At 45.4% G+C, this 20,115-nt stretch overlaps 1 protein-coding gene across 6 annotated transcripts in view; it reads left to right on the top strand.

Annotated features, from left to right (window-relative positions):
• The first annotated feature begins 7,998 nt into the window (after positions 1–7,998).
• The window catches only part of trit1 (tRNA isopentenyltransferase 1), a 53,613-nt gene continuing 41,496 nt past the window's right edge, over positions 7,999–20,115 (top strand). The window contains exons 1-5 of one of the 6 annotated variants that reach the window (XM_087976941.1): positions 7,999–8,176; positions 12,261–12,400; positions 14,951–15,047; positions 16,032–16,204; positions 19,370–19,512. In XM_087976941.1, coding sequence (XP_087833067.1) covers positions 8,063–8,176; positions 12,261–12,400; positions 14,951–15,047; positions 16,032–16,204; positions 19,370–19,512 — 667 coding nt within the window. In that variant the 5' untranslated portion in view covers positions 7,999–8,062. Of the gene's footprint in view, positions 8,177–8,676; positions 9,582–9,694; positions 9,734–12,260; positions 12,401–14,950; positions 15,048–16,031; positions 16,205–19,369; positions 19,513–20,115 lie in introns of those variants that run through there. The other 5 variants (XM_087976943.1, XR_015752177.1, XM_087976940.1 and 2 more) reach the window with 5 other exon arrangements.

Below are 20,115 nucleotides of genomic sequence, written 5' to 3'. Positions count from 1 at the left end.
CTCCTTCAATTGTGCAAAGTAAATCACTGTGTACCTCTTCTACGTTAGGTTTTACCATCTCTTGTCAACGCATTTCACCAGCCTACGTCTCTTATCAGTCCTCCTCATGGTTCACAATATTCCAGGTTTTGCGTCACCTCCAAATTCTGAAAAAGTGCTCTGCACCCCCAAGATAAGGTCAGTAATATAGACTGAAATGGTGGTCTTAATATCAACCCCTGTCCACGAGGCAACTTCCTGAAAATAACTATTCACCATTATTCTCGGTTCCCCTGTCACTCAATTTCAGAATCCTGCTGCCATCTCTGCTATTCCATGGACTTCAGCTTTGTTCACAATCCTATTAAGTAGCACTTTATCAAATATCTTCAGAAGTTAATCAACCACATTAACCTCATTAATTCTGTTACCTAATTTTAACAAGAACTCAAAATTACTAAACACAATTTGCCCCAAACAAATGTATGCTAGTTTTCTCAACATGCAATTGTTCTAGTGACTCTTAATGTTATCCCCGATAAAAGCTTTTCCACTACTAAGGCTGAACTTAATAGCCTGTTGCTAACCTTTTATTTGAACGATTCCTTATCTAAGGAGGGTGGGAAAATTACAGATAGTACCTCTGCAAGTTCCACATTCAGATGCAACTCATTAAATCCTGGTGATTTATCAGCATGAAGCATAGCCACTTTTCCAATACCACATCTTTATCTTTAGCCACCTACTGTCTCCTCTTCACTGTGACTTCTGCAGAATCTGTTTTCCTTGATAATCCCAAGGCAAAGCAATTATTCAGACTCTCTTTCGTTGTCTCGCTGCATGCCTTAATCCCCTTTTTAGTCCCTAATTGGTTCACTGCTTCCTTTTAACTGTCTATATACCTATACAGGACCTTTGAATAGCCTTTTTATGTCTATTTTCATACAGTTCAATTGTTAACTTTATTTCTCTTAACTTCCAATATTCAGATTGATTCTCACTTGTTTTTTATTGTGAGGAAAGATTGGAAAGCTGAAATGTTGGGTAGAAGTTTCGCCATGGTGTGTAGGCCCCCGCAGTACAACATGAATATGGCATCATTTTTGCTCTCCTGCTCCTTTTTGTTGATTACGATGTGAATCCAATTAAAATATAAAATCCCTTCAGACACTTGCAATCACTCTTTGATGAATCCTGCCATCAAGCGACAAATTATCAAGTACAAGTGAGCAATTGGCTGTAAAGAAACAACGTTGTGTTTATTTGTTTATTCTTGCATGCTTATGTTTGAGTCGAGAGTGTGTTGCTGGAAAAGTACAGCAGGTCAAGCAGCATCCAAGGAACAGCAAAATCAATGTTTCGGACATAAGCCCTTCATCAGGAAGGGTTATGTTTGAGTCCAGTGTTGTACTCCCCCGTCTGTGGGACTTGATTGAAATCGCAGACTGAGTTGTCCCTCCCTTCTATGCATTATGAAGGGTATTTTCTGAGAATACATTTAATCAGAATAACTAAAATGCTGATACTCTACTAGGCACCATCCTGAGACAGATCCACATGCTGACACAGCTCCTTTACCCCCTAATTTTCTTACCTTGATCACATGTTTCTGAAGGATTGGGAGACAGAGGTGATCACATTGAATCATCTATAATTCTTAAGGGCCTTGACACAACAGACATTGAGGATGTTTCCTGTCAGGTACGCTTATACTCCTGGCAAGGTTATGTTGTCCTTGGTGTTTTTTCAGGAGGCTGTAAAGACACAGGTTCCGAGACAATTTGATAATAACTGACAGATACTGCTTCATTACAACCTTGATTCAAACACAGACAAAAGAGCTGAATTCCAGAGGGAAGTGAGAGTGACAGACCTGGCATCAAGACAATGTTTAACAGAGAACCATCCAGCACAGAAACATGTCTTTGGCTAACCATGCCTGTGGCTACTATGATGCCATTCTAAACTAATCCCTTTATTCCTTGCCTTTTACGTGTCTTGTCTAAATTCCTCTTAAATATTGCTATCCAGTGGCAGCATAGTCCAGGCACCTACTACCCTCTGTATAAAACAAACTTGCCTTGCACATCTCCTTTAAACTTTTCTCCTCTCACCTTAAACCTATGCTCATAGTATTTGATGTTTTCATCCTTGGAAAAAGACTCCCAACTATCCACCCTCTTCATGCCTCTCATAATTTTTATACAATTCTATCAGGTTGCCACTCAACCTCCAACACTCTAGCAAGAACAATCCACGTTTGTCCAACCACTCCTTATAGCTAATTCACTCCAACCCAAGCAACATCCTGATAAACCTCTTTTGCACCCACTCCAAAGCCATCACATCCTTTAGTGTGGCAACCAGAACTGACCACAATAAACCAAACACAGCCTAAGTAATGTTTTGTATAGCTGCAAAATTATTTAGCAACTATGAAAAGATTTGTAGCTCGGGTGCTCGTTGTTGTGGGTCTGTTCGCCGAGTTGGGAATTTGTGTTGCAGACGTTTCATCCCCTGTCTAGGTGACATCCTCGATGCTTTGGAGCCTCCTGTGAAGCGCTTCTGTGATATTTCCTCTGGCATTTATAGTGGTTTGTCTCTGCCGCTTCCGGTTGTCAGTTCCAGTTGTCCGCTGCAGTGGCCGGTATATTGGGTCCAGATCGATGTATTTGTTGATAGAATCTGTGGATGTGTGCCATGCCTCTAGGAATTCCCTGGCTCTTCTTTGTTTGGCTTGACCTGTAATAATAGTGTTGTCCCAGTCGAATTCATCTTGCTTGTCATCTGCTTGTGTGGCTACTAAGGATAGTTGGTCTTGTCTTTTCGTGGCTAGTTGATGTTCATGGATACGGATCGTTAGCTGTCTTCCTGTTTGTCATATGTAATGTTTTGTGCAGTCCTTGCATGGGACTTTGTACACTACGTTGGTTTTGCTCATGCTGGTATTGGGTCCTTTATCCTGGTGAGTTGTTGTCTGAGAGTGGCTGTTGGTTTGTGTGCTGTTATGAGTCCTAGTGGTCATAGTAGTCTTAGTAGCCACACACGCAGATGACAAGCAACATGAGTTCAACTGGGACAACACTACTATTATAGGACAAGCCAAACAGAGAACAGCCAGGGAATTCCTTGAGGCATGCCCCTCATCCACTGATTCAATCAACAAGCACATCGACCTGGACCCAATATACCGGCCACTGCAATGGAAGCTGGAACTGACAACCGGAAGCGGCAGGTACAAATCACTATAAATGCCGGAGGAAACATCACAGAAGTGCTTCACAGGAGGCTCCCAAGCACTGAGGATGTCACCTAGACAGGGGACGAAACATCTGCAACACAAATTCCCAGCTCGGCGAACAGAACCACAACATTATTTATCAACTTTCAATGCCTCGGCTGATGAAGGCAAGAATGCTGTACACCTTCTTTACCACTTTACCCTTTTGTGTTGATACTCTCAAATGTGGCATCAAGGAACCCAAGTAGAGTCAATGGGAATTGAGGGGAAGCTCTCCACTGGTTGAAGTCATACCTGGCACAAAAAATGGTTGTGGTTGTTGGAGGTGAGACATCTCAGCCTCAGAACATCTCTGCAGGAGATCCTCAAAGTTGTGTCCCAGGCCCAACCACCTTCAGCTGCTTCATCAATGACCTTCCCTCCAACCTAAGGTCAGACGTGGAGACTGCACCATTCATGATGCCTCAGATAGTGAAGCATTCCATGTTCAAATACAAAAAAGACCTTGATAATAATCGAGGAATGTGGTGACAAGTGATACTCACACCCCAGAGATGCCAGGCAATACCCATATCCAGTAAGAGAGAATCTAACCACCTGTTGACATTCAATGGCACTGCCATTGTTAAATCCCCAATATCAAAATCATTGACCAATAACTCAACTGCACTTTCAGTATTGTTATGAAGATATGGGCGGCACGGTGGCACAGTGGTTAGCACTGCTGCCTCACAGCACCAGAGACCTGGGTTCAATTCCTGCCTCAGGCGACTGTCTGTGTGGAGTTTGCACATTCTCCCTGTGTCTGCGTGGGTTTCCTCTGGGTGCTCCGGTTTCCTCCCAGATTCAAAAATGTGCAGGTTAGGTGAATTGACCTTGCTAAATTGCCTGTAGTGTAAGGGGCGAGGTAAAATGTAGGGGAATGGGTCTGGGTGGGTTGCGCGTTGGTGTGGACTTGTTGGGCCGAAGGGCCTGTTCCCACGCTGTAAGTAATCTAATCTAATCTATATCGGTGTGCTCTGTACCTTTAAAAGAGAGAGGACTGTCCAAAAGAACAGAGTGCTGAACAAGGTAAAAATGTAACACTTGGTTAAAACAAATAACTGGAGTTGTGTTGCCATGGAACAAAAACATATTCAAATTCGGGCAATCAGTTTAAATTATGGCCCAGATACCAGAATCCAATCGAATTTGAATTTAGTGTTTTGATGACATCAAACCAATGAAATGATCTGATGTTGGTATCAAACCGGATATTTTGAAGAGTTAGGGGGAGAACTGGGCGGCATGGTGGCTCAGTGGTTAGCACTGTTGCCTCACAGCGCCAGGGACCTGGGTTCAATTCCACCCTCGGGCGACTGCCTGTGTGGAGTTTGTACGTTCTCCATGGGTGTCTGCGTGGGTTTCCTCTGGGTGCTCCGGTTTCCTCCCACAGTCCAAAGACGTGCAGGTCAGGTGAATTAGCCATGCTAAAATTGCCTATAGTGTTAGGCGCATTAGTCAGAGGGAAAATGGGTCTGGGTGGGTTATTCTTCGAAGGGTCGGTGTGGACTGGTTGGGCTGAAGGGCCTGTTTCCATACAGTAGGGAATCTAATCTAATTTAAAAGAAAACTAGCAAGTATAGACTACTAGCCGAATAGCTCTCTGAAAGGTACCTGCCCATAAGAAATCTCTGCAGCAGAAGACCAAAGCTGACCTAGAGAAATCTACAAAGACGAGTCGACAAAGCTGACTGGTTTTGAAACAGTATTTTTCAAAAAGTCTTAATCTGGGTTTTTTTTTAAATCGGACTAGTATTGTAGAGTGGGAGGTAAAAGGTAGGTTTAGGAGAAAGGAGTTGTAAATGGTGGTTCTCTGTTGGACTTAAAAACTAAAATTTTAATTTTTACTTTAAATAGTGAAATCTGGGATAGTTCTTTGCCTCTCGAAATGTAACAGATTACGGCGCGAGTTGAGCTTCTCTGTGTGTTGGGTTTAAATGAGCAGAGGAGTTTATCCCTTGTCATAACAATATAAATACAGTGACTATAAGAGATCAGAGGCTCACAGTCTGCAGTGAGTAATTCATTTCCTAACTCCCCAAAGCCTGTCTACCATTTACAAGTCAGGAGTGCGATGGAATACTCCCCACTTGCCTGGATGGGTGCAGCTCCAACAACACTTAAAAAGCTTGATACCATCTAGCAACAGAGCAGTCCACTTGATTGGGACCACATTCACAAACATCCATTCCCTCTACCACTGACGTTCATTACCAGCAGTGCATACCACCTACATGATCCACTGCAGAAATTCACCAAAGCTCCTTATACAGTTCTTTCCAAACTCACAATCTCTAACGTCCAGGACAGGGACAACAGGTACATGGTAACACCACCAGCAAGTTCCCTTCCATGCCACACACTGAATTGGAAATATATCACCATTCCCTCAGTGTTGCTTGATCAAAATCATGGAATACCTTCTCCAAAACCATTGTAAGAGTTTCCACAGTGCATGGACAGTAGTGGTTCACAAAGGCCGCTCACCATCACCTTAATGGCAACTAGAATTGGGCAATAAACATTGGCCCTGCCAGTGATGCTCACATCCCCTCAGTGAATTTTTTAAAAAAGTATCATTCCAGCTATCTAATAATGGCAATGAGAATTTGCCAACAAAGACTTGGAATTCAGGGGGAGCTGTAGGAAGCAGAGGGTAATAATGGAAGGATGCATGTATTAGAGGCTTGTGACTAGTGGAGTGCCTCAAGGGTCAGTGCTGGGCAACTTTTTGTACATGGAGGGTGGTACGCAGATGGAATGAGCTGCGAGTGGAAGTGGTTGAGGAGGGTACATTAACAATATTTAAAAGGCACACGGATAAATACATGGATAGGAAAGGTTGAGAAGGATATGGGAGGGATTAAGTGCAGGGAAATGGGGTTAGTGTAGATGGACATTTTGGTCAGTATGGACCAGTTTAGGTCGAAGGGCCTGTCTCTGTGCAGTAGTGCTCTATGACATCTGCAAGTCCTAAAGTAAGAGCATTTATCATCCACACCCTCCCGCATACACTGTCTCAGTAATAAATTCCACCAGCAACGCCTCACACACCCAGCCTGTTCAAATCACACTACAACATTTCTGAACAAGTCTATTATATTATGGTCACCATGATGTGGAGGAGCTGGTATTGGACTGGGGTGTTAAAGTTAAATATCACATAACACCAGGTTATAGTCCAACAGGTTTACTTGGAAGTACTAGCTTTCAGAGCACTGCTCCTTCATCACAACCACCTGATGAAGGAGCAGTGCTCCAAAAGCTAGTGCTTCCAAATAAACTTGCTGGACTATAACCTGGTGTTGTGTGATTTTTAATATTATGGTCATTCATTCACCAAACAGTCTCTCACAACTACATTACCAATTGGAATGAGCTGCCAGGGGAAGTGGTATGAGGCTGGTACAATTGCAACGTTTAAGAGGCATTTGGATGGGTATATGAATAGGAAGGGTTTGGAGGGATATGGGCCGGGTGCTGGCAGATGGGACTAGATTGGGTTGGGATATCTGGTCGGCATGGACGGGTTGGACCGAAGAGTCTGTTTCCGTGCTGTACATCTCTATGACTCTATATTTGTTCCTTTCTCATTGCGTTATAACCAGTCTAAGATGGCCTGTACTCGAGCTGGTTCCTCGATGTATTGGTCCAGAAACCATCCTGTACATACTTTAGGAATTCCTTCTCCGTGGTATTGTCAATAGTTTGATTCACCCAATCTAAATGTCAATTAAAGTCACCCAAAATTACAGATGTTCCTTTATTGCATATGTCTGCCCCATGATTGGGGCTCAGCCTGCTCACTCACATGGAGACCCTAACGAGGTAGTCACCACCCTGACCGTAGCCGAGGGGCAGGCTGTGGGCAAGAGTCTGCAACAGCAGACACGGAGCCAGAGAACCCCACAAACTACAGCCGCCCCTTACCTGTATCCTTTATCCGGGGGCATCCCCATTATCCACACCCACTGCCATGGGCGATCCCATTATCCACACCCACTGCCCTGGGCGTCCCCATTATCCACACCCACTGCCCTCGCCGTCCCCATTATCCACACCCTCTGCCCTGGGCGTCCCCATTATCCACACCCACTGCCCTGGGCGTCCCCATTATCCACACCCACTGCCCTCGCCGTCCCCATTATCCACACCCACTGCCCTGGGCGTCCCCATTATCCACACCCACTGCCCTGGGCGTCCCCATTATCCACACCCACTGCCCTCGCCGTCCCCATTATCCACACCCACTGCCCTGGGCGTCCCCATTATCCACACCCTCTGCCCTGGGCGTCCCCATTATCCACACCCACTGCCCTGGGCGTCCCCATTATCCACACCCTTTGCCCTGGGCGTCCCCATTATCCACACCCACTGCCCTGGGCGTCCCCATTATCCACACCCTCTGCCCTGGGCGTCCCCATTATCCACACCCTCTGCCCTGGGCGTCCCCATTATCCACACCCTCTGCCCTCGCCGTCCCCATTATCCACACCCTCTCCCTAACTTCTATTCTCAGCCAATTATCCCTTTCCGTTACCCCTCCCCCAACACCCAGTCCCCTCTATTTCCGGTCCCCCCTATTTCCAGTCTCCCCTATATCCGGTCCCTCCTATTTCCGGTCCCCCTATATCCGGTCCCCTTTATTTCCGGTCCCCCCTATTTCCGGTCCCCCCTATATCCGGTCCCCTTTATTTCCGGTCCCCCCTATTTCCGGTCCCCCGGCTGCCGGTTCCCCCCCGCTGTCTGGTCCTGGGGCCTGTCTCTCCCGGAGTCGGGCCTCGGGCTCTCCGCCTGCCGATGGCTGGCCTCCCGCTAGTGATTCTCGGTCCCACCGGCAGCGGGAAGTCGCGGCTCGCGCTGGAGCTGGGCCGGAGGCTCCGGGGAGAAATCATCAGCGCGGACTCTATGCAGGTCCCGGGGGAGGGGGAGGGAGAGGGACAGGGACAGGGGGAGGGGGAGGGGCAGGGGGAGGGGGCAGGGGGTGGGGGCAGGGGGAGGGGGCAGGGGGTGGGGGCAGGGGGAGGGGGCAGGGGGTGGGGGCAGGGGGTGGGGGCAGGGGGAGGGGGAGGGGCAGGGGGAGGGGGAGGGGGAGGGGGTGGGGGCAGGGGGAGGGGGAGGGGCAGGGGGAGGGGGAGGGGCAGGGGGAGGGGGAGGGGGAGGAGAGACGGGGGAGGGGGAGGGACAGGGGGAGGGGCAGGGGGAGGGGCAGGGGGAGGAGAGACGGGGGAGGGGGAGGGACAGGGGGAGGGGCAGGGGGAGGGGCAGGGGGAGGAGAGACGGGGGAGGGGGAGGGACAGGGGGGTGGAGGAGGAGGGGGTGGGGCAGGGGGATGAGAGTGAGAGGGGGAGGGGAGGTGGCGCCGGTCTCATCCCCCACCCGCGCTCTGTAAATGCTGATGCTCCCGTGGGAATTGTTTCCTGGGGATTTTGAACAATTCTGTGGCTTCATGTGTTTACAAAGGTCACAGCCCCACCTCAGGAATATTAACTCCACCCCACAACCTGTCTCCTTACTAAACCCTTCAGTCATCTCCCTGATCACACCAGGGTCCCGGGTTCAATTTCACCCTCAGGCGACTCTCTGTGTGGAGTTTGCACATTCTCCCAGTGTCTACGTGGGTTTCCGCTCTCAGTCCAAAGATGTGCAGGTCAGGGTGAATTGGCCACGCTAAATTACCCATAGTGTTAGTGCATTAGTCAGAGGTAAATGTAGAGTAATAGGATAAAGGTGGGTAGGTTTCTGTTCACAGGGTCAGTGTGGACTTGTTGGGCCAAATGGCCTGTTTCCACACTGTAGGGATTCTAATTCTAACATTTACAGCCAGTTCTCAAAATATCCAACAAGACAGAAGCTAAGTGTCAACCATTCACATTCAATGGCATTATCATTACTGGGTCTCCCATTTTTCAATGTCCTCAAGTTGATAGATGTCATATACATGGACTTTAGTAAGACGTTTGATAAGGTTCCCCGTTGTAGACTAATGGAGAAAGTGAAGTCACACGGAGCTAGGTGGATAAAGAACTGGTTGAGCACCAGGAGACAGAGAGTAGTAGTTGAAGAGAGTTTCTCAAAATGGAGAAAGGTGCCCAGTGGTGTTCCACAGGGATCAGTGTTGGGGCCACTGTTGTTTGTGATATACATAAATGAGCTGGAAGAGGGCACTGTTGGTCTGATCAGCAAGTTTGCAGATGACATGAAGATTGGTGGAGTACCAGAAAGCATAAGGGACTGTCAAAGAATACAAGAGAATATAGATGGACTGGAGAGTTGGGTGGAGAAGTGGCAGATGGCTTTCAATCCAGACAAATGTGAGGTGATGTATTTTGGGAAGTCTAATTCTAGAGCGAATTATATAGTAAACGGAAGAGCCTTGGGCAAAGTTGATGAACAGAGATCTGGGAGTGCAGGTCCATTGTACCCTGAAGGTGGCTGCACAGGTGGATGGAGTGGTTGAGAAGGCATATGGTATGCTTGCGTTCATCGGACGGGTACTGAGTATAAGAGCTGGCAGGTCATGTTAAAATTGTACATGATGTTGGTTTGGCTGCATTTAGAATACTGTGTACAGTTCTGGTCATCACATTACCTAAAGGATGTAGCTGCTTTGGAGAGGGTGCAGAGAAGGTTTACGGGGATGCTGCCTGGTATGGAAGGTGCTAGATTTGAAGAGAGGTTGAGTAGGTTAGGCTCATTTTCATTCGAAAAAAGGAGATTGAGCGGAAACCTGATTGAGATCTACAAAATCATGAAGGGTACAGACAAGGTAGATAGCGATAAGCTTTTTCCCAGGCTGAAGGATTCAGTAACGAGAGGTCATGCTTTCAAGGTGAGAGGTGAAATGTTTAAGGGGATACACACGGCAAGTACTTTTACACAGAGGGTGGTAGGTGCCTGGAACGCGTTGCCAGCAGAGGTAGTAGAAGCAGGCATGGTGTATTCATTTAAGATGCATCTGGACAGATGCATGAGTAGGTGGAGAGCAGAAGGATACAGATGCTTAGAAATTGGACGACAGGTTTAGACAGTAGATTTGGATCAGTTCAGGCTTGGAGTGCCAGTTCCTTGGCTGTAAAATTTCTTTGTTCTTTGTTCTTCTTATTCTCGGGGGTTACCATTGACTAGAAAGTCAACTAGCCATATATGTTCTGTGGCTACAAGAGTAGGACAGAGACTAGGAACTCTGTAGGTGATAATTTACCTCTTGACTATTTACATTTACAAGTCACAAGTCAGGAGTGTGACACCACAGTTCACACATTCTACTTCAGTAAGTGCAACAAATGCAACCTACTTGTCCAGTGGCAACAGTACTCAAACTTAACACCATCCAGGACAAACAGACAGATTAGCACTGCATCCATAAATGTCCATTCTCTCTACCACTGACACTCATTAGCAGCAATGTTTGTAATCATCTCACAGCATTGCAGAACTTCCCTAAGGCCTCTTCGACTGGACCTTCCAAACTTTCATCGAGAAATGATGTGAAGGTGCCATGTTGGACTGGGGAGTTTAACTTCCTCGCGAAAGACGAGGGTAGCAGGTACACAGGAACCTCACCATCCACAAGTTCCCCTTCAAGGCCCACACTATCCTGAGTAAGTCCTAAATCACGATTGTCGCTGGGTCACATCCTGCATCTCCATCCCTAATAGCATTGCCTTCTTTACAGCCTACAGTGGTTTAAGAATGTCATTCACCAGGACCTTCTTGAGTGTATTTGGGGATGTGTAGCACTAGATCCCGTACAATAATTTGAAATACTGAGATCCTGAAAATTTGAAAATAGTAGGTGCTGTAGTTACTCAGCCAATCAGACAACATCTCTGGAGAGAGAAATATTTAACTTTGCAGCTGACAAAGCAGAGTTGAGCTGAAACATTCTGTGTCTTATCTGCATGTCTCTATTTTTGTGTATCAATCTTTATGAACCTTTTGAGAACCAGCAGCATTTTCTGTTCACAGACATTATCTATCCATACTGTTTAGACTGGGAACTCTCCCCAGGAAATCTGACTTTGCTGTATTCAATTCTGAAGTGAAGGACTACCATTGGAAAGCACTTTTCATGATGTCCCAAGATGCTCTACAGCCGATTAAGTACTTCAGAAGTGTAGTAATTTCAGCCAGTTTGTGCAGAGCAACCCCTATGAATCGAATGAATAAAATTAACAAATAATCTTGTTTTGGATATTATTGCAAAATTCAGTGCCGTCACATCAATGGACTTTGTTGCTAAAATCTGAGGTTGCATTTGTTGCACTTACTGAAGTAGAATGTGTGAGCTGTGGTGTGACACGACACAGTAACATTGCTGTGACTTTTGTGATTCTGAAAACATGTCAATGTTAATCCAATAGAATCACATAGGGGTGATGGACAGACAGACCATGAGGCTAACAGAGCATAAGCTATGTCTCTAGACAGACCGAGAGAGAGGCAGAGACAGTAGTTAAACAGTCAATGAGGTATATACAGAGAATATCAGAATGGTTTTGAAAAGAAATTACTGGAAGGAAGATCTGATTTAACATGAGGGAGGAAAGGGTTAACTCTGAGGAAGAGGTTAAAAGTGAGGGAATGAAGCAATATACAATCCCCAGATGGAAGTTGAGACTCTGGACTTGACTAAGGAACCATTCTTGTGGATTGTTTTATTTGAGATTAAAATGGTGCTCTTGTCATCTGACCTAGCTCTGACTGTGGCTCGGTTTGTGTGTACAATGTAATAATTGCCGGTTGGAGACCAGCCTGATGCAGACAGAAATCATGCCCCCTAGTTGGAGAAGTTGGGGGCCAAGGTGGAGAGGTCATGGGGTTGTGGGAGGGGAATTGGAAGTAGCAGCCCATAGTGGTTGGACAGGATAAAATGAGTCATGGCTCAGGGTGAAGTGTTGAAGAGGCTGATACTATTTAAGGATAGTATCTTGAGTCAGGAGGATAGTAGAGTTAAACTTTCCTAACAATGTTAATATTTGGCTATATGTTGCAGGTTTACAAAGGTTTGGACATCATTACAAACAAGGTGACTCGAGAGGAGCAGCAACTGTGCAGACACCACATGATCAGCTTCCTGGATCCACTTGTTTCCTATTCGGTTGTTGACTTCAGGAATAAGGCACTGTCGATTATATCCTTTCGTGATGTGAAGGGGGATGTGTGATTTCAGTTTGAGTCTTGGGTTGGGCAGTGATTCCAGCTGAATCTGGGGGTGAGTTGGCTGTTACAGTCTGTATTAGAGAGGAAGGCATGATTTCTGTCTGTATCAGGCTGACCGGGCATGTGACTTTGGTCTCTATTCAGGGGAGTATTGAGAATAAAACTGGGCAAAGCCGGTCCGAGCTGTACACCGGTGAACATGAGAAATAGGAACAGAAACAAACCATCCAGCCCCTCATGTCTACTCAGTCATTAATTCCGGTCAGGGCTGATCATCACCCTCATTTTCACTTTGCTCACTCCCCAAATTCCTTGATTCCTTGAGAGACTAAGAAGCTTTCCATCCTAGCCTTGAATATATGGAGTATCAATATCTGTGGACAAGTAATTCCAAAGACTTAAAGCCCTCCTATCTCCATTCTAAATTGTTGACCCCTTATCCTGAGACTGTACCCCATGTTCTAACTCCTCAGCCAGACGAAACCATCTCTCTATCCACCCGATCACCACACTGTTGAATCTTGTATGCTTCAAAGAGATCACCTCTTTTTCTTCTAAATTGCAGATTATAGTCCTAGTTTACTCACCCTCTCATCATTGCACAGCCAGTTCATCCAGGGACCAGGCAAGTGACCTGTCACTGTTCTGTGTCCAATAAAAGTATATCCTTCCTTTAATTACATAGACCAAAACAGTACGAGGTGTTCCATGGAAACCTTGTCCAATCGTAGCAAGACTTCCTTATGTCTCATCCTTCGATCTCTTTCTGATAAAGATCAGTGTGCTACTTGCTTTCTTGATTACTTGCTGTACATACATGCTCATGATTTGTGTTCCTTGTACAAGTGCACCTAAGCCTGCCAGAATGCCAATGTTTACAATTTTCACACATTTCAACAATATTCTGCTTTCCTATTCCACCAAAGTGAATAGTGTTGCATTTCCCAACATTCTTCTTCTGCTGCCTGGGTAATGTTGTAGCATCGACCTGAGAGTGATCTCCATAATTCTTTGAAATTTGCATCGCAGGTAGATGGTGTGGCTACAAAGGCAATTAGCATGCTTGCCTTCATTGCTCAGACCTTTTACAGGAGTTGTGATTTCATGTTGTTGTTGTACAGGATGTTGGTGAGGTCTGTTCTAGAGTACTGTGTTGGAGTTCTGGTCACCCTGTTAAAAGAAGGATATTACTAAACGGGAGAGGGTTCAGGAAAAAATTACCAGGATGTTGCTGGGAATGCAGGGAATAGACTGGATAGGCTGGGGTGTTTTCACTTGAACATAGGAAGTTGAAGAGTGACCTTACATAGGTTCATAAAATCATGAGGAACATAGATATGGTGAATAGCAAAGGTCTTTTCCCTAAGGTGACAGAGTTAAAACCTAGAGGGCATAGTTTTTAAGGTGAGAGAAGAAAGATTTAAAAAGGACGTGAGAGGCAGCATTTTTACAGAGTGGGTGGTTCGTGTGTGGAATGAACTGCCAGAGGAAGTAGTGGATGCAGCTTACACCTTCTAAAACAATTTGGGTAAGTACATGAATAGGGAAGGTTTGGAGGGATATGGGCCAAATGCAGGCAGGTGGAACTAGTTTAGTTTGGAAACATGGTTGGCATGGACTAGTTGGACTGAAAGGTCTGTTTCCAGGCTGTATCACTCCAACTGAATGAAAGAAAGAATAGAGAATAACAAGGATGCAGAGCTAGGGCAGGGTGATCCTTAGGGGAAGTTGTCCCTGGTGTGCTAGGGGTAGAGAGGGGAGCTGCAAAGACAACTGAACTGATGGTTCAATCTTCGTGACAAACTTCATGAGCTACTCTCTCAGACACTTGGTGAGGGTTGAAGAGGCAGTTTAAAAAGATGGTCAATAGCGGAGAGGTGAAGTTGGACATTATACTTGAATTCCAGCTTTGTGGAATGACAAAGTCTTGGCTGAGGAGGGGAGAATAAATTATTATTCATAGCTTTAAACAGATCGGTTTTACAGGTTATGTCCCTAGTTTCTGAACCCACACCATGAAGAACCAACATCAGTTCACTAGACATCTGATCTCAGATTGTTGGCACTGTGTTATCTGTTGGCTTTGGTTTTTCCTGATAATTATGTGATTGCTGGCATAATGTCATCTTGCAGGTTGTTCCTAGTTTGATTCTGAAGTGTTGACTTGTAAGTTCAGATGTTGGCAGAGGCAGCCTCCGGTTTTAATGTAAAACAGGACATCTCTGACCCCAGGCCGCACTCCTGCAGTACTGGAATGGGTGAAGTGCAGCTTGAACCCCATGATATTTTGACTTGGGTCACAGTGATACCAGTAGCACCTGCCTCTTCTCAAAGTCGGCTTATTTTTATTATTAAAAGCCTGCACTCTCTGCTCCTAATATATGCTGCTCCCCGGCTTGGCCAGCGACTGTACTCCCCGTCGAGCTGAAAGCCATCTGGAGAAAGTCTTGTGTATTTGAGGGTGCAGGTTAAATGCAGTCCTCAAACTTTCAACTCTGAAAAATTTCCATTAACTTCACACATTGAAGATATCATTGCCAGACAGAAGATCCCAATCATTGTGGGAGGAACCAACTACTACATCGAATCCCTACTTTGGAAAGTATTGGTGGATGCAAAGGTGGGTTTCATTGAGCTTTGTATAGTGGCCGATTAACCATACACTGACAGAGAGCTTCGCTGAGTATGTGTCACCAGGAGGCTGGGTTACTGGGTATTGTATCCCAGAATGCAGTGGGGCCCTTGTCTGGTCGCTGAATGTATCATATGACAGGATGGCTCAGCGCTCCAAAACAACAGAGCGCAAGGTAGTAATGTGCTGTAAGCTGAAAGAGGAATATAATTCTATGTGTTAAGGAAGATGACTTATGGACATCAGGGAGCATAATGCATTTAATATTATGTATTATAGCAGGTTTGATACCCACCTCGGGTGACTGTATGCAGTTTGCACATTCTCCCTGGTTTCCTCCCACAATCCAAAGATGTACAGGTTCAGTAAATTGGCCATGCTAAATTGCCCATAGTGTTAGGTGCATTAGTCAGGGGTAAATATGGGGTGGCAAAATGGGTCTGGGTGGGTTGCTCTTCAGAGGGTCACTGTGGACTTGTTGGGCCGAATGGCTTGTTTCCATACTGTAGGGAGTCTATTCTAATCTAATGTAAGCATGTCCAATCTAACTCGGTGAATTGGATTATCAGTTTTAGTTTGTGCATTCAGATGTGTACTTTGTTTTTTCCAAAAGCAGCTTAGTTATTTCTATCCACCTCCTTTCATCAGGCATTGCACTTTTATCATCATGCAGAGTGTCCAGTCAGCCTCCAAGGGGGTGCAGTCACTGCTTTCCCTTGTTACTCTGCTGTGCACATTGATGTAGGGCAGTGTGCATGAAATCCTATAAAAGTGAGATGCTCCAACTACTTGTTACAATGACTGTGGCTGAACTCATCGGTGGTTTTAATACAGCCCCGTGCATTTCCAGAATGTGTCCCTCATTGCAGGAAATGAAACTGTGATGGTCTATTTCTCGCTTGCTGCAGTTAGTTTGTGACATTCTGTCCATTTGATGAGGTTGATTGGTGCTATCTCTGCTCTGTCTTGTAGAAAGAGAAGGCTTTCTCTGCAGCAGACTGGGAAACTGGGAGTCGAACACCATCGCCCAGTCGAAAGGAAGAACTGGAAAAACTGGACTGTCAAGAACTCTACAAACGACTGGCTGAAGTTGACCCTGAAATGGCAGCAAAATTACACCCAAACGATAAACGCAAGGTGGCAAGGTCAGCTAAATATGAATGACAGTTGTAGATTGAATAACATCATCTCTCAGCAGATGGTGTTTCTTTTAACAGTGATCTAATTAAATCCATATACACTCTGTATTCTTGCCTTCACTCTCACATCAATTAGAGCTGAGATTGAGAGACACACAAACTGACAGTATTGGCTGTAACTCCATTGGCAGCACTCTCTCATCTTTGCTTTGAAGGTTGAGTGTTTAAACCACTCCAGGGAGTTGAGTATGTACCCAAACTGACACTCCACTAAGCACAGGGGATTGCCTCACTGTTGGAAGTACCCACACTAGTGAACCAGCAAGGTCTTGGGAGATCTGGTGTCCTGGTTAGTGTTAATATTTTACAATGTTAAAGTTTCCAGTCGTCATATTGCTGCTTGTGGGATTTTACTGGACACAGTGAACAATTCCTGAATTCTAAAATAACGATATCTAAAGGATTTAACTGGTGTGAGCCACTCATCAGCTGATTGACCTGAAACTGTTGAATCCAGGAGATGATGGAGACGGAGGGGTTTCATTTTGTAACCACCTCCTCTATCTGGTCTTTGACCCTCATGGAGATTTTCATTTGAATATTCCTAACTGTGTGGAGGCTGGTGACCAGAACATGATGGTAGTTATGGGGGAGCCTCATCAGGATGGCTTCCCCAATGCAATCCTCCCTCTGGGTGCTTTTACTTTGCCACTCCACAGTTTGGACCATGTCTGTTTGACCTGCTTCTGTAATCACGAGTTCTGGTGCCCTTGCTTGAGATTTGCACGTATACCAGGAGATCTCCCCTGCCCTCCTACACATGAAGGACACCACCTCCAACACTGTAGCCCTTGTTCAGTGATGTACTGAAGTGTCCCCTTTGGTCTATATACTCCTATGTACTTGGAGTGGGCATTTCTGACATTGCAGCAAGAAGCTAACACTGATGCAATGGTATTTTGATGCATGTAACTGATAATGTTTTGTTCTATATGCATATTAAAAATTATATTTTGGTTGAACTGAGCAATTGAATTTCGATGGAGTGCGAAAAAGCTGATGTGTGTGGCTAAGCTGCAAATTGTGGTCATTTTTCTCCATTTCTCAGTGACTTTGATCTTGCTGACTGTCCCTGATCAACACCAAGTCAAAGGAAGAATTTTGTATCAAACAGGCAAGTCATTATCAGAAAACATGAGAGAGACACCCATTTCACATAAAAGTACACAGAATTTGGAATCCCAGAATGTTTCCAGTACACCTGGAGGTGGTTTGGCCCTTCCAGCCTCTGCTGGTTCTCTCTAAGAGCCTCTCACCTGGTCCGACTCCCCTGTCTTTTCCCCGAGGTCCTGCAAATGTTTTCTGTTTAGGTAGTTATCCAATAACTTTCTGAAATCCATGATTGAATCTGTTACTACTGCACACTTGGACTGTGCATTACTGTATTCGGCACTTGGTGACGTCGTTTTTCCTTCCTATTGTGTTTGGATCATTTGCCTCTAATCGGCATCCCCTGGTTCTGACTCTTCCAACAGTAGGAGCAGTTTCTCCCTATCTGCTCTGCCTCGACCCTACAAATCTCTATCAATCTACACTGTGCTTTTTCACACAGGAGTATAGCCTCAGCTTTACCAGTCTGTATTTGTAACTGATGTCCCTGATCCTAGAATCATTCTCATTAAATATTTACCATATCCTGTCTATATCTTTCATGTCCTTTCTGAAGTGCAGTGCCTAGAATTGGGTGTAATTTTGCAGTTAAGGTCAACCCAGTGATTTGGGAAGGTCACCATAACTTGGTTATGCTCTGTTTCCATTGCTCACGATCCTATCTGACTTAATCATCATGTTCCCCAGTGGGTCCTGGCATCTTCAGCAATGTCTGCACATTTTACCACAGGTCTCATGCTCTTGCATTCCATTATGTTATATTCTATTACTTGACTCTTTTGACCAAAATAAATCATTTCACACTTCCCTGCATTGATTTTCCTCAGGGAGGAGAAAGTGAGGACTGCAGATGCTGGAGATCAGAGCTGAAAATGTGTTGCTGGAAAAGCGCAGCAGGTCAGGCAGCATCCAAGGAGCAGGAGAATCGACGTTTCGGGCATGAGCTCATGCCCGAAATGTCGATTCTCCTGCTCCTTGGATGCTGCCTGACCTGCTGCGCTTTTCCAGCAACACATTTTCAGCATTGATTTTCCTCAGTCATGTTTGTCTGCTCCATCAGTCTGTCTGTGTCCTTTTGAAATCTATTATTATCCTCCTAATAGTCCACATACAGCACAGCAACTGGTCATTTAGCAGAAATAGTCTGTCAGTTTTTTTTAATGATCCTTAAGAGCCTGCTCCAACCTTACTTTGACATTGTCTCCTCAACTCTCTCCTCGTCCCCTCAGTCTCACGGTTATCTAGCTTACCCTCAAATGCAACAATAAAATTTGCTTCCTTTAGTAGCAAGTAAAACATTCTGAATAACCTCTGGATGAAGAAGCTTTCCCTGAATTCCCCAACTGATTTTTTTGGTGATTATTTACAAAACCTAATTTTAGCCTTCTCACAAGTGGAAATGACTACACTGTGTTCAGGTTATATCCAGACTGAAGGAGATAAAGATCTTCTTCCAGCTTACTGTGGATGCTGTAAATCTGAAACAAACCCAGAGAATGCTGGAGAAACTCATTCGGTCTGGCAGCATGTGAGGAGAGAGAAACAGAGTTAATATTTTGAGTTTGTATGAATCTTCTTCAGAACCCTGTTTGTTTCTCTCTCTGCAGATGCTGCTAGACCTACTGAGTCATTCAGCACAGAAACAGACCCAACTCGTCCATGCTGATCAAATTTCCCAAACTAAAATGAGTCCTATTTACCTGCTGTTGGCCTCTTTGCTTATAAACCTTTTCCATCCATGTACCTATCCAAATGTCCTTTCAAGTTAGTAACTGTACCTGCATCTACCACTTCCTCTGGCAGTTCATTCCACATACAAACTACCCTCTGTGTGAACCCCTCAGGTCCATTTTAAATCTTCATCCTCTCACCTGAAAAAGATGCCCTCTAGTTTTGAACTCACTGCGTTTCTCCAGCATTCTCTGTTTGGTGAAGGAAACACAGACCACCTTCTTGCCTGCCTGCAAGTAACTCTAACACATGCCTTGTTTCTCTGAGCAGAAGCCTGCAGGTCTATGAGGAGGTTGGAGTTCCCCACAGCAAACTTCTACTGAAACAGCGCCAGGAGGAAGGAGGAGGACCCCTTGGAGGAGCACTGCGCTTTCCAAAGCCTTGCATACTCTGGCTATACGCTGACCTGTCAGGTAAGAGAAAGTGTGAGGAAGTAAACCTGCTCGATGGTCTGAAAGCATGGCGCATTCATGGTGGTGGCCGTGAAACTGTTGATGATTGTCATAAAAGGCTGACAGGTTCACCTGGTGTCAGTTAGAGATGAAAGTCTGCTGTTGTTATCCAGTCTGGTCAATATGTGACTCCAGGTCCCAGTCAGTGGTTGTCTCTTAATGAGCCTCTGAAATAGCTAAGCTGGCCTCTCTGATGAAAGGGCAACAAATGCCAATGACAACCACATCCCATAGATATAAATGAGGAGAGATTGTCAGTGACAGGTGTTTTATTTAAACCTGGTCTAATGGGAGGCTGCTCTTAGCGACTGTCCAGTCGGCTCCTTGTTTATTAAAAATAACATCAGTGTGATCCGGTGAGTTGCTGAGAGTGGAAACTATGTATTTCTGTGATTGGTGAAGCATTAGGAGGAAGAAAGACTGTTCGCCTTCCAATCAAAGATGCTGTCTCTTTCAGATTCGGCAGCTGCAGCTTCTCCAATCAGAACTTGCTGCAGGTACCCGGAGGAGTGGCTGAGGGGGCCGGGCTCAGAGATGTTAGTCATGGTTCCTGCTGTAAAAGCA

The sequence above is a fragment of the Chiloscyllium plagiosum genome, unplaced genomic scaffold (genome assembly GCF_037043375.1).
Source record: "Chiloscyllium plagiosum isolate Xiang-an unplaced genomic scaffold, Cpla_swu_hap1 HiC_scaffold_30, whole genome shotgun sequence".
Lineage (NCBI taxonomy): Eukaryota > Metazoa > Chordata > Chondrichthyes > Orectolobiformes > Hemiscylliidae > Chiloscyllium > Chiloscyllium plagiosum.
Note: the sequence above shows the minus strand (reverse complement) of the source record. Positions and strands in the feature narration are given on the sequence as shown.